Raw genomic sequence first — 16243 nt, forward strand, 5'->3', positions numbered from 1 at the left:
CAACAAACTCGATCTAAAATGCAGTAAAATAAACAAAAAATATTTGTTTTTTTTTTCAAGACTTTTTTTTACAGTAATGTAAAAAACTATTTTTTATAAATGTTTATTAAATGTAGGATATTATTTCCAAGGTCATTAAAATGATTCATTAAAAAGAAAGACGATGCAAAGTTTATTGCATAAATATTATGAAATAGTAAATTGTTATTGATTCTCATCCAAGCATGATTAAATAAAAATAAGTAAATATAAAAAATAGTAATTCAGGAAGTAGTGTACGGTAGAGAATATACATCATATATATATATATATATATATATATATATATATATATTTGAATTTCTTTCAATTTCTTTGCTTTCTTCTTTTTCCACTACACATCGCAGACGAGGAGAGATATTCTGGGTGAGTTGCTGCTTCCCGACTATCGTAGACTAGATCAAATAGCCGGTGGAGCATTCGCTTGATGTCCGAGTGGGAAAGAAAGCAGAGGACAGATCCCGACAGTGTAGTCAGGGATGAAATCCGGTAGCGGCGAGCACGTCAACTCACGTTTGTGCTTAACGTAGCGAAAAACGCCACCGAGTCCTGCAGTATACCAAATCTCACTCCAGAGCATATATATTTCTCTCTCTCTCTCTCTCTCTCTCTCTCTCTCTTTCATACATATTTCCTCTGTATTGTATATTTTCTGTTTTAATCTCGTGTCGCTCTGTATTTTTTTTTAAATCATTGATTTTTTTGGTAAATTTTATTGATATCTTTCTTCATTAACCATTGACATCATCATCAACAATTAAGTTTAAACAAAAAAATTATTATTTAATATTTAAAATACTAACTTATACGAAAACTGTTGGATTCTCTGAATAAAAATGAATTTTAGTTGATTCTTTTACACTTATATTTTTCATATAATATATTTAACATATAATTATATATAATATATTAAATTGATTGTTAGCTATCTATAGTATAATTAAAAATTTTAATTTATTTAAAAAAATATAATTAATTGTATAATTGTATTTCTATTTATTTTTATAATCAATTTTTTCTCAAATAAATTCCTTTATTGTTTTTTTTTTTTAATTATGTATTCGTGGCGGTTGGGCCTATGTAAATATTTAAATAAATAAATAAATAACAATCTCTACTGAAAATATTCTTAAAATATATATGTAAATTAATTTTAAAGTGCTAATTATTAAAAAAAAAATTAAATTACAAAAGAAATGTATTTGTTAGATGCCAGTGAACATTTCTAGAATATAATCCTGTCTTGGAAAGAAGTCTTTTAAATAAAATAGTTTGATAGTTTCATAATAATGTGATAAAAGTAACGATCCAAAACAACGGAGAAATGTAATTTCCCTTGTAGGGTGTACTAGTGAATCCTCTCCACTGTCGTCGTCTCCTGCTCTCGAAGACGATATGGCACAAAAGTCAGTGGATATATTGAAGGAGAGAAGAAGCAGTAGGCATTGAGCGAGAAAATGGCCAAGTCAGATATACGTCGTCGAGTCGTAGTAATTTCCATGCTGTCATAGACTATGTTGAGGTGACGAGCAAGTAGTTCCGCCTGTATACTTGGCGCCTGTCTCTTCCGACCACCGGCGTCTTCTTTGTTCCATTCCCCACCATCAGTGCATGTCTATTATCCGCACGATAAATATGCGCTTATCTCAATTAAATATTGAAAATTACTTTAAATGGTGGCTGCTAAATAAAAATCATATTTTGGTAGCAATGTTTATATAAGATCATTGTTTATTTATTTATTAATACACTCGAAAAAAAATTTACTGTGTAGAAGTAATATTTTTTTTTTTTTTTCAATTAATAAAATTAATTAATTGTTTTTTTTTTTTTTTTGAATTGACATAGTAACATTTTTATAGATTTAGTTCTAATGTTTACTAAAAATAATTCATTGACCAATACATTTTAATTGTGCTCGATTTTTTTTAATAGAGTCATATAAGTACTCACTGCAAATTCAAGTGTTTAGAAATTAAACATTTAAAAGTTTTATAATGATAAACAAACTATAGTAATTTTGCAGTAGCAAAAAGATTTGTAAATTTGAATCTAATTAATTGTAGCCTGTTCCTTCGACAATAAATAATGTTTCGATTAAGACACTAATTGTGAAGTACACGAAAAATAAGTAATAAATATTAAAATTAAATTTTTACAAAAACAAATTGCAATATATTTTAATTAAAAAATTACTTATTGTCATTTATTAACAAGTAAATGTATTGTTTATTTGTTATTGTACTTTTAATGCCAAATTATTCATCAATAATAATTACTCGGATGGATAAATATTTTTAGAATGCATTCAAAGTTTAAGATTAAGTCTATAAATAAAATGTTAATAAAATAATTCATCATTATTTAAAAAGCTCTTAAAGTCCAAGTCAACTACAGCTTAATTTAAAAATATATTTTCAAAGGACATATTTACTGTGATCGTCTGTTTTTCTTGCACACGCGTGACAGTCGCGTGCTTAGATGTACGTGACCAGATGCCGCGATATAATTCGTGGATAATCTTAATCGGAAGACACGTGGCAACGTGGGATAATAAAAGAAGAAGCGACATCGAGTTCTCAGCTCACGTGCTTTTGTATGGCTTCCTTGTCGTGTCACACGACTAGACTGTGATTTCACTTGCATATCAAACTACTTGTCGCGATGATGAGTCTCGCGCGTTATACCATGCAAGTCACGATTTTCCCGGAATTACGGCGGAATCATCTAACGGCACTCGGTGTACTGTTTATATATCTGCTTATTTTTTTAATTGCTTATATTAGTTGTGGTCATTATTTAGACTTTGTTGTCACCATATCAAATTGAGCTGAGGAAAGTTTTCTGTTGAAATTCAATCTTCTGAAATCAAATGCCTTTGTTTGGTCATAAGTATTTTTTAAATTTTAATTAATTCTGCCTTCAAGTAACATTCAATTTCAATTAAATAATTATTCAAAATTATTGGCGTAATTTAATAATTGACAATAATTATTGTAAATAAAATATTTAAAATGTTAATTAATTTTTCATGCTCATTTGAAATTTTATTAATAAAAAAAATATACTTCAATGATTTTAATCAGTTTAATTAATAATATAGAAGAAGATATATTTTATTTTTAATTACAGAAAATCCAAAAAATGGTTGATTTTCATTGTGAAAAAAAATAGAAAAAGTCGATCTGATAAGGAAAAGATTTTTTTATTAACGATTCTTTAAAGGAATTTATTTTTTTTTTCTACTATAATATCAAGCAATTAAAATGTTTATTAAATTGATTGGTAAATTAACAAATTTTTCGAAAATCAATGTAAACATAAATACATAATATAATATATTTTAAAAGATTATCGTTTTGTGGGCGAATAATGATGCTAATTTGCATATCATCATAATAAAAAAATTATCTTCACTATCGATAAATTTTAATTAATTAAAATAATGGATCCTTCGTGCTAATAAACCGTATTAGCATTAAATAAAAACGGTCTTATTGTGAATGAATATTAAGGAGCAAGTTTGAATGTCATTTAAGTATAAACTCAGTCGGTAAGTATGTTGTTGAATAATTGGATGATTGTAAATATTGATTGAACGTGATGAAATTGACGAGAAATTGAAATGGATAAAAATGATAAAAGTGCGTGTGCATAAAATCTTGTCAAGTTTCTTGCCAGAACTAACTAGTTGTGAATTTATCGAGACAGCTTGACAACCTGAGAGAGTTTCGCCGTTGGCATTCGCGCGGTTGGGATTATTAGGTGGCAGAGCGACTCGACGAGAAGTTTGTTCGGGCTTTTCGTATATAACGAAAGAGAAAGAGAAAGAGTATAAGAGAGAAATACACTAAAGAGAGTTTCGAACTTATGTATAGGTTTATGAATTTATAGCAGCAGAAAGCAGCGTCGTTTCGTGCAGGCTAATTCGGAATTATCCACGCCTTGAAAATTTCGGAGCAACGGGATATATACGCATGCCTATATATAATATATTTATACTACAAAGTTTGGATGTATTAATGTAGTACTACTATAGAAACTCTCTACTTCCATCAGAAGTTTATAAATTAATGAAACTTCTTTGGAGTGTGTAGCAAATTTAACGGAAAAATGACAACTTTTTTCTTTTTTTTTTTTTTTAACAAAAACAAATATTAACATCTCTTCTTTAATTTCTTTAATTAAAATATTTCATTAAATTTTTAAGAACTTATTTGTCAATATCGATCGCAGTTGGAATAAAATTCTAATCCAATTTAATTAATTTTTATTCTATTTTTTTTTTTTTTTAATACGATTGTATCTAGAATATTTATTTTTAGATGAATAATAATACGTTAGTTGTTGCAAAATAAGAATAATCAGAAGCTAGATCATCTAGTGTAGGAAGCAACACTAGACCAACATCAAACCACAGTTGGCTGCACTGACCCACTGTTATATCAAGAATGGACTAATCTTGCTTTCTACTAGGATCATCAACAAAATAAAAATGGTTATTTATCATTATTATTTTTAGAAAATAATTTTATTCAAATCAATAAATGATAAAGCATTTTTTGAATCTAAACAGCAGATTCTTTGATGCTGATTTATCCAGAGACTTGAGAAAAAGCTGATAAGCAACAAAAGAATAAACAATTTTATTTCTTTCAACTGAAAGTATTTAAAATACAATTCTTTTCGGAGCGGAAGTTGATGGGTAACCGTACACCAAACGGCAAGATTGTTGTTCCATTTCTCGTGTTCCATTTCTCTGGGCTCAAAGTTGCTCTGCACATGAGAGTTCCAGTTACGATATGTGGTGTCCATCACACGCGATATGCTGTATAGCTGCATGTAGATACATGCCATGTATACGAAGACACTAAGCTTTCGTGACTCTGTATATAATTCATGCTGAACGTAAGTTCCAGAGAGGTAGAATGAGAGAGGACATTGTTTCGTGTCGTTCAAAAAGAGATAGAGAAGGAAGCTGAGAGCACACGCGACTTTTTCTCTTCACACAACATACGATGCGGTAGCATATACAGTATCATTGTTCATGGTCAGATTCTGTTTGGTATGGTAGATACCAATGACGACCCCGATGCTACTCTGCGACACTTCACGACACTTGACATCAACCTGATGCACCCACCGTGTCTCCGGTGTATAGTAATCATACCCTAGTCAACATATACACACATGTGTCATCTAGTGTATCATGTATTGAGTATACGTCGTAAAAAATGGGTCTAATATTTTTTATTGATTTTGGCTTTCAGTTGATCATTGATACTTTTATTTATTCTAATCATTGACGAATACACTGGATCAAAAGTACCAACCCCAAACTTTGTTCAACTTCAATGTCAATTTTATTTATTTTAATTGTAATTAATCACTTTAATAATACGGAGAATTGTTTGAACTTTAATTTGAAAAAAAGAAAAATCTTTCTAGCTTCATTAAAAGTCAAGATATTAACACACTTGAATTTGTAGTGGTATATACATTGAAAATCAAAGGTGTATCAAAATAACACACAAATAACAGAGTTAAATCACATCCAAGTGTAATACAATTAAAAGTCAATACATAAAGTAAAAAAAAAAATGGAATAAAAAAATAATCATTTAAAAGTACATTATTTGAATGCAGTTAAAATGTTTTAATATGACGTCAAACATCGAATACTGATACATTCTCTGATAATCTAATCAATTCTTCTATTTTACTCATATTTTATACTAGTCTTTTTTTAATCAACTATTAATAGGTAGTATCATTTTTTATACTCATGTTGCTATAATAGTTAACTACTTGTAAATTGTAAAAACAACTGTGACATGAGAATTCTGTCAAGCATAATATGATTCACGATTGATTAATTGCCGAGTGGTATTATACGGATTGCAGTAAAATGTTTGAAGAAAAAATTAAAAAAAAAATTTAATCTTGATCAGGATTATTTATACATAAATAATTGTAGTCAATTGAATTTTAAAATTACTTATCACAACTCCAAAGGGAAAAAATAGTTGTTTTTATTTATTAACTTCATAAAACAATGAAAAAAAAGCATAAACTCAACATCAAAAAGATAAAAAACCAAGAATGACATTAAAAGTAATTGAAGTGATCAATTATAAATTATTGTCATTAATCATTTGATTGCAAAAAATGAAAGTTTTTCATTGATTTCTTTAATAAAAGCTGCTATAAAAAGCATTATTAATTGCAGAATGATTAATTAATAAATATTATTATTAAATTAATGAGCTGTGGAAGAGATCGATGACCATATTTTCTCATGAAAGTAAATTTTCTTGATAGTAAAAAAGAAAATATAGAAAACTGATGACTCCAAGTTCATCAGGATCCATTAGCAGTCTATATTTCATAGCTATCAGATATCCTCGAACTACGTAAATCCCATCTCTGCTATCTCATATCACTCTCAGCACAAGTTCATCAACGAGTCCTCGGAAGTCCTCGGTAATTATGGGATGAAGACGTCTCGAGAAGTATAAGGAGACAGTGAATGAGAAGACGCGAGAGTTGGAACTAGAGGAAGCGAGCTTAAAGACAAGGAGGGTGCTGCAGTTAGGAGATCTCGAAGGCCGTGCGTCTTCCGCAGGATCCTCTCTCAATCCCACAACCGACTAATTGCTTCCAGGCTAACGATCGTCGTACTGAGACAATAGGAACATCATAAATCGCCCTCGACTGTCAGCACCTGCTTCAAGCTATAACAAGACCTATTATGTCTACGTAAAATCCTGTGGTAAATAAGTAAACCGCTCTTCACTTTTTTTCTCCCTTTTTGTTTAGTTTAAGAGTAATTAAGAAAACCACTACTGATATTCATTTTTCATTTTTTAATGCTTTTTAAATATTTTGTGATTGGTGGATATAAATATTTACTTCTTCCTCTTCTTTTTTATTTTATTTCAAACTTTTTTAATGCAATTGTTAATAATTAATTATTTTTCATTCAAATATAACAATATATTCTTTCTTAAAAATATAAATAATTAATTCAATCGAATTATTTATAATAATTAAAAATTTCAAAGCTATAAAAAAATATTCAGGTAAAGATAAATTATGTTTACAGTTAATATTTTTTTCAGTGTATTTAAACTTTTTTAAAAAATTATTTCAGAAGATATTAGCTATCCCATATTGCCCCTTTTTATTTTAAGAATGATTTAAATGAATTAATTGTAACGAACCCATTAACAATAAGTAATTATGAATATTTAATTGTTGATTACCATTATTAGAACGAAATGGCAGTATCTAATGATGGGAGAATAATTAATCAACTGCATAACAATAATTAATGCAAATGATTATATTCACTTACTACTGGAGGTAATAAATAAAACGATACCGAGGTGCATATTGAACATATTTTATTATTTTTCGATATAAAACGCAAATTAATTTACAACGGATCGATTAAATAGATGATTAAATTTTTTCATGAATGAAATATTGATATGCGAAAAAAATTGAGAATGAAATGTAGTATTAAACAAAATTCATGTGTCTCTGAGCAGCATATATATGCCCCGGCGTGTGAACGTATGTCTTCGTGTGTGTATATCCCGTTGGCCATTGTCATTGTAATATTCATTGGTTTTGATTTATTTTATGGGACCGGCGCATAAATGCTTTTGCTACATGGCTCTCAGGCCAACTATTCAACTCGTCCGGAATGAGGCTATATGACTAGACGATAACTATTTGCAACCGGAGCGAATGATCCCCAAAAATATGGCTCATTTAAGGAAAATTAATTTTTATTACTAAAATTATACTTTAGTCTTCCTTTTTTCTACTCAAAACAATTTTTTTTTCTCCATTCCGTTTCATATCTAAAATAATCAATTTTATTCTTATTAAAAGACTTAAAAATAGATGCATGTACGTACGTACAATTGTCCGTATGTATGTCAGGTTTTTTTTATTTTCGATATCTCGAGAACTAATAAAGATATCGACTTTAGACTAATTTCTTTTAAAAGATAATATAGTGAAGAAGATCTGGAAGAAGTTTAAACAAATTCGGTTCCGCCATTTTTGTTTATAACAAAAAGAAAATTAAAATAAATTGAGGAAAAAAGACACTTGAAATAGATTTTACTTATTAAGTAATTAATATTGTTTAAAACTGAGCTCAATATTAATACAAAATGGTTGTCAATAACTTTTCATGATTCTAAACAATTGTATATTGTTTATAACAATAGTAATTGTTATGAGCAAAGAAAAAAAAAAGATGACAAACTTACGGTTTTTAATAAATGGAAAGTTAGGATACAAAGTGTACAGATAATAATAAATTTTTATTATTTCTTTCTCAAGAATTTTTTTAAAATATGTGACATTTATTACTCAAATGTATTTTCAAAACAGGTGCACATAAAAGTTGTAAAAGACTAACTAGTTTAATTAATTAAAATAATAATAATCAGGAATAATAATGACTTTATTTCACTACGAATGAATTCCAATGATTAATAATTTAATTCAAATTGAATGGAAATTTAAACTTAATTAATTAAAGACGAGAAGTCTTATTTTATTTTATATAGTGGCTTGGCGTGAATTATTCTCAAGATTGAACGTGCAAGTGGACGAAAGACGACGTCATAGTATCATCGTCTGAGCTCCTGGGGTCCATAAGACTGGTTGTGTTGTCTAACCCAGTCATGACTGGGTCCAATAATTTTATTTTGAGAGAGAAGCCGGTCCACTCTCGGTTGCAGGAGGATTATCATACTTTTGCTCTCTTTTTTGTGGCTAAAAATCTCGCGCAAACTCCAGCATTCCTGGGTGGGGCAGAGCACAGCAGCTCCAAGCATTAAATCATTTCTCTCTTCTTTCCCTTCCTCGTTCGTTGGTAATACATGCAAAAAGTGAGAGGCAGACAGACACACACTCGAGAGAAAAGAGGTGGGTGCTATGCTGGTAGTTGCCACTATTGACCATAACAAACCTCTCTCACACCATAATTTCCCGTGACACACAGTTTATTGCAAATATACTCTATCTAACTCTTGCTTCATTGATAATAAATTCCTTTTGCTTGCTGTTGTGCGTCTAATGCTTCGAATGTTTAGACATTTTAATGACGATTGTCATTGTATCACTGGAATATAAATATTGCGATTGATTTTCTATTTTGCTGCCGAAGATATAAGTAACGTGACGTGATAAGTTGTGGGCTATTGTCAGAAAATAGTTAATCCTTCAACAGTTTAATCAGGTGTCAATTCAAATGGAGCATCAAAAAATAAGTAGCTTTATTTTGTCCTAGTCTTGTTTTATCAACTTTATTATCTCTAAAATGATCTGAGGAAAAAATATTTGCTCTTTTAAAATTAAGACGCTAAATTAGTAAATTTTTTATCAAAAAATAATTAAAAATAATAATTATTCTTAATGTTTAATAATGCAAAACAAATTTTTAAATCATTTGTAAGTTAAATTTTAAATAAAGCCATTTTTCATATTTTTTTTTAATTTATAAAAACTTTTACTGATTTATTTAAAATAAAAACTAATTGATTTTTGATGAATGAAATCCTTTGAAATATTTAACAAAAAAAATTTGACTTGGATTTTATTACGTCATATGTTATACTAAGAGTTCCATTGCTTTGTTGATTTCTTATAAAACTTATTTTCACACCAGACTCTAGAGACTTCATAATTATGTAAACAATCAGCAACAAATAAAATAAATTCCAACTTAAATAAAAACGTAACATTGAATTTTTTTTATCAAAAACCATTTAAAATATCTAAAAAAGATTATTCATCATATTTTTTATCAAACTTATTTTTCTACTTTTGCATCATATTAAACAGCTGCAAGATTTACTTTATTCTGACAATTAATCAAACAAATCATCCAATAAATTCTAAATATTTTTCCTTCTCTTTCACGAATAAATAATTGATAAGACATTAATAAATTAATTAATTTTAAATAAATTGACCATAAAATTTTCCATTCAAAATCATGATTAAACAAGCAAACATTATGTTCTGGAATTTATAAAAATTTCCTGAAATCAAAAGCACCAATAAAAAATTCAATAATAAAAATTTCCTGAAATGAAAACCATATATTTCCCAATATTTAAATACGGCAGTGAATATTTGATGGATACAAATGTAATAAAAATTTATGAATTTTTACTCGGAAATTTGTATAAAATTTAGTGAGTTTACAATAGGACCTATTTGAAACTCAACTGCTACTGCTTCTTCAAACATGACCACCAACATGTTGGTGAGGTAGATGTGATATGTTACATGTATATATTAATTTTAATACACATATAAAATGTATATCTACATGGAAATGAGGGAACACGCCTGACACAACCATTCGCTCGAGCGAACGGGAAGCAAACACTCGCGTTTGAGGCAACGATCAAACACGGGAAACGAGAGAGGAACTACCACGAAGCATATAGCAAACACTTATGACCATGTCTCTCTTGCTTTCGATGTCCAACATGCCCCTCCAATCACTTCTCAAGTTGCATGAAACTTCATAGTCCTAATTGCCTACATGTTTACCAGCTTGTACTCACGACCAGTGGCACTTTTACTCTTTTCACATCTATTTCTTACACTCGAACAAAAATTTCTCCTCTACTTACGGACGATGTATATTCGATGCTGAATTACTCTAGGGTTACAACAAGCACAGATGCTTCAATCTTCAATTATATTTACACTAGAATAGAATCAACCAACCTCACTAACGTTTAAATGACTCTGGTAATCACAATAATCAACTATTCCCTCGCAATTGATTTCTCATATGAGATAATAAATATTTTTTAATTATTTATAATTACTTTTATGTCTTAATCTCTTATGTAAGAGTGTTCAGTCTTAGCTGGGAAATTAATTTCTCGACTTTTCAGGGTGAGAACACCTTCTAGCTATTTTTTAAGAATATTATCAATTATCGAAGCTTAATTATTATTATTATTAAATCAATCAAACACATCATTATCAAAGTTATTCAGTTAAAAAAAATTCTTTTGCATTAAGAATATCAGGCTAAATTTAACAGCATGATTAATTTGATTAAATGAATGAAATGGGCTGAGAATTTAATTTGGAATATTAGAAAATATATTAATTACAAATGTAATTATCTTAGACTCTATTAATTGCGATAAATAATTTTTAATTCAAATAGATGCCATGTCAAAAAGATGAGTGTTCTATAAACTCCAATTTAAAGAAATGAAAAAGTTCGATTCAAAACAACGATCTCTTGAAGGACAAAAAATAAAACTTTTCGATCTTCAGTGCATTGAATAACATTGTTTTGATCCTTAGACCGATATAAAGAATGACATTGAGCTTAGCCTAATATAAAACTGAAGCATCTAAAAAATACGTGCTATAATATACGTCGTAAGAACGATTGTTTGGAGTAGACTTATTCTCACAACAACACACCAATTGGATCACATTAATTTCAAAGACAGTTATTATCATCAAACATTTCACAATCAACCAAATATAATTCCCCAATCATACTCGTAATATAAACATAGAGACATAATCTAGACTACAAGTATGTTCATTGAAATGAAATAGAATTGATTATTAATAACGCATTAAGATCGGTATTAAACCGGTAATATAATTCCTGTAAAATATTCAACACATCCAGGCAACGTAACTTTAATCTAAACAAAACAGCAGCATTGATTTTGACAACATATCATTGAGTATCATACCAAAGGTATTTCGAAAATTCGACAATCACGCGCCAAGTATTTACCTCGACCAAGAAAAAACTGGTGAATAAATAAACCGATCAAATAAATAACATTTTATAAGCTCTCGTGTCAAATATTGATAGTATCTCTATCTTAATTCCCAATTTTCCAGGGTTATCATGATCAAAATAACTCTCGAAATGCTAGAATGTTAAAATATATATACAGAGCTATTTCGATGAATGTGTAGTGAAATAATCCAAAGTCTCTTGGCAGTGATTCGACAGGTAGCTCGAGTAGGTTGTTATACCTCTACCTGCCGCACGAAATAGAAACCGGGTAGCTGGACAAGAAATATTCCTATGAATCATTGCGATCCTATCTATATTTAGATGCTGTTCAACACACACCGATTGCCAAAGTGTGAATCTCACCTACCTTCTTATGTAGATGAGACAAATACACTTTTATATCAGTTACTATGTATAGATATACATACACACAATAACTAAATACAAATCTATTGTGTCCAAAGCTCGTGTTCTTGGCTCACTTGTACTTGGCATTTCATTTTCACGTCGTTTTGCCCACTTGTTACGTTCACTTTGTTCACTGGCAGAGGACGATTGATTTACTGGATTGCACCAGCGTTTCGATGCGCCATTACCGGCGTTAAGTGGCACATTGTTAACCCCAGTTATGCACGATTAACCACGATACTGCATAGTCTCGTTCCGTCATTGTTTTTAACCCCTCATTCAATTTTTTTTATATTTTATTCCTCTCACCTTCTCTGTCATCTATTGGTTTTTCTTTCGCGCCAATTATCACTGGAAAATTTTCATTTATTTCACGAATCTCACTAGTCTGGTGGTGTACGTGCATTATCTACAGTCGGTAACACATTTGTTCTTTATGTTGGGAGCAATTAAAATTGTATATAACTGCGGATGTAATCGCTATCTTTTAGATAATTGTGACAAAATATTGTGAATATATCTCGTGAGAGATATCGCTGTTGATAAATGTCGCTCGAGTATGAAAATACATAATGCAAATACCTAGAGAGATGGAAAAAGGTAGAGGTGGATAAGAAGAGTGGAATGAGGGTATAAATGCGCGTCAATGCGCTTCAATTAATTTGTAAGAAGACGCGACGAGACTATGCATCGTTGCTTGCGTTTTTATAAGGGGGTAGGCGAGAACATGGAAATTACAGGTGTGAAGATACTACCACTGATAACGGTTTTACTGTGTTACATTTTGTGACACGTTTACATGTTCAACACTTCAACTAATTATCATTATTCTTCATACACTCTTTTGTAATACTTTTTCCATTATTGTACTTCATTAAAAATATTTATTAATTTTTTTTTTTTTTTTACTAAAATTGTTTTTTCTTTATTTTTGTAATAATTTATTTTCAATATAGGTATACCCATAAGTCATTGTAAATAAAAATAATTTGATAAAATTGTTGTATTTATTTTATTTTTAATTAAATTAGTTCATTGTTTTTTTTTCTGTATTTATTCATTTGATATTGTTGATATCGAACAACTGTTATTACACTAGCGTATGAATATATTTGCACGTCTGTGAAGGAAGTAAGATACTTGTTAATGATCTGAATGTATGTTGGATAAAGTATAAATAAAAATTAAAAAATTGAAACCTAATGTGTACATAGGTGTGTATTATCCTGAGTATGATGAGCTGTATATAACCCAAGTTGCTTATGTACATTTGATAAAATATTTTCTTTATTCTTTTTCATAGTGTGTATTAGCAGTGGATAATAAAGTAAAGGTATTCAAAGTTGATGTGTAAGAAGAAATACGGTTTCCATAAATTATTTCTGATAAAGAAAATTTTCATTTAGTTTTTGACAGATGTGTATTGATGATGAAATAATAATTTATTTCAATTTAAATTGAAAAATTATATTATAATTGATTTTTTCACAAAATATTCATTACAAAATAATAAAAAAAACAACAATTAATTGTAACTTGAAAATAATTATTTTTATCATTTTTTTTTTATTTAAGAATTTAAATAATAATTATTATTATCAATATTAGGAAATATAAAATAATTTTTTCCCTAAAAGTAATGACCTTTTTAACAACTTCACTTTGTGGAATAAATTATCAGATTCTTATCAATAGATAAAGAATAATTTAATAAGAAAATAAATAAAATAATTGAAATATTCTTTTCAATGTATCTGCTTTTTTTATCCAATTTTTTCTTTACAAAATTTATTGTTTATTTATCAAATTGCAATCTGTTATATGTTCAATTATAATTATTATTTAAAAGAAAAGCATGAAGATTAAATCATAGTTGGAAAAAAAAAATTTTTCTTGAAGTGAAATCAAATAAATAGTAAAAATGATCAATTTCCTAGGCATCTATATAAAGTGTATATAATCATGCAATAAGACTGGAACGACAGGCAGATTGTTGTGTCGTGGCCACGAGGGGGTTCACAGAAGGTAGGAGACAGAGATAAGGTGGAATACATTTTATTTTTCCACATTCAAAACTCAAGCCGAAGGGCCAAAAGTACAACAAATTGGTTGATTGTAATCACTGGCAGACTAAATTAAGAGCCACTCGGTGTGTGGCTATTTCGTTGTCTCATGCAAATCGGACATTAGCGTCTCACATCAATTATAGGTATAGCTAGATTTAATTAATCGTTTGTGTCAGACAAGCTCTTGAAACTCATATAAATGATGAACATATTTATTCCCGTTAGATAGAGCCATATAAATGTACCAAGTGGAGAGCAATATTGTGAGAAATATAATTTATGTTAATTTAGAAGAAAAACAGAAAGGTTGTGATTAATAAGCCACATATTATGTCGTCACGTCAAAGAAGAAAAGAAAAATTTACTCACAGTATATTTATGGATACTTTTTATCGCAAAAACGTGCTGAACTGGAGGTTGTTGAAGGGTTGGTTGGAAGAACGCTCGTAACTGAAAGCACATTAGGGACCCCATCGACAGACGTGTGCACATTTGCATCTGACTCTCTTATTTTACTTGAGAAAAGTTATATTAAAGCTTTTTGTCGGAAATTACTTAAACATAATACTTGGCATTTATTTATACTAAAAGACTTGACGAATTATTTTTTCGTTACAGACAAAGTATTAAATCTTGACATATTCCTCCAGTTCAACCATAGCATGCTCTTTATTATTAACCATCTCCATGATATTTTATTCACCCAACTCCCACTTGTGATTAATTTAAATGTGCTTTTACAGTAAAATGTGCCCAAATAAAATTTTGATGATAAAAATTTTATAATTACCTGATTCCTTGTTATATTTATTTATATACTTAATTATATGATAGTGTTATTTATTTTTATTAAGGATGATAAAGGATAAATGAAGAGGATGTGTGTATGAATGTGTAGGTAATAATATCAAATTGAAAACACAATAGAATATTTTTTAGCAAGACATATATTGGAATTAATTTGATCAGTCGAATTATTTAACATGATAAAAAAAAAACATTTATATTTCTTATACACAAGATAATAATTTTTCTCAATTGTTTTTTTTTATAATAACTTTTTTTTTTATCATTTATATAAGGCCTTAACATCCGATCCTTAAAGACAATTTTATTCAAATATTTATCATAAATTTTATCATCATTTACTATTTTTTTTGTTATTAGAAAAGACAAAGTAAAAATTAAAGAAAAGAAAAAAAAAACATAATAGTCTATGTGTTAAATAAATCTTTGAATTAATGAAGGTACAATTTAAGAAATGAAAAAAAAAAATATTGATACAACGTATTAATTATTCGGTATAGGCCTTACGAAATCACAGTCATGGATCAGTAATTACAAATATCTTCATAGTGTATGTGAATTAAAAAAAAAAGTAAATGAAATAATTGATAACATGTGTATTATTTCTTATTACAATGATTGTTTAACATAAACTGGGAAACTCAAAACTGGATTTTTGTAGGCAGAAAATAAACTGGAACATACAATGATATCGTGAAATAATATAAATGTATTATGATTAAAGTAAATAATAATTGTTTAAATAATAATTAATCATAATTCAAAGGACATTGGTTTTAATATTATACAATAGGGAGAAAAATGTCATTGCATTCTCATCTTAAACTCAATTATTATTTTTTTTGCAATGACAATTAAATTCGCCCTCAATATGTTTGTAAAGTTGATTTGAAATTATTTTCAAATTAAATTATTAATAGTTTGGAATGATGGAAGATTGCCTTCCAATATTAACTATACCTAAATATTTATATTCTGTCTTATTAATTTTTCTTTTTGATGGTACGTACACGTACAAATGTACAATAAATATGTACACACATATTTATATCATCATATAGAATGAGAATAAATGTTATTATAATTAATAATATTT

General features: G+C 28.6%; 1 protein-coding gene across 7 annotated transcripts in view; it reads right to left on the reverse strand.

The window, feature by feature from the left end:
• The window catches only part of SoxN (SoxNeuro), a 224783-nt gene that overhangs the window by 41836 nt on the left and 166704 nt on the right, over positions 1-16243 (reverse strand). Inside the window, exon 2 of one of the 7 annotated variants that reach the window (XM_035087706.1) lies at positions 15425-15820. The exons of the other annotated variants lie outside the window; for them this stretch is intronic. Coding sequence (XP_034943597.1) covers positions 15757-15820 — 64 coding nt within the window. The 3' untranslated portion in view covers positions 15425-15756. Of the gene's footprint in view, positions 1-15424; positions 15821-16243 lie in introns of those variants that run through there. 7 annotated transcript variants of the gene reach the window in all.

The sequence above is a fragment of the Chelonus insularis genome, unplaced genomic scaffold (genome assembly GCF_013357705.1).
Source record: "Chelonus insularis isolate UGA/USDA-ARS -01 unplaced genomic scaffold, ASM1335770v1 contig_41_pilon, whole genome shotgun sequence".
NCBI lineage: Eukaryota > Metazoa > Arthropoda > Insecta > Hymenoptera > Braconidae > Chelonus > Chelonus insularis.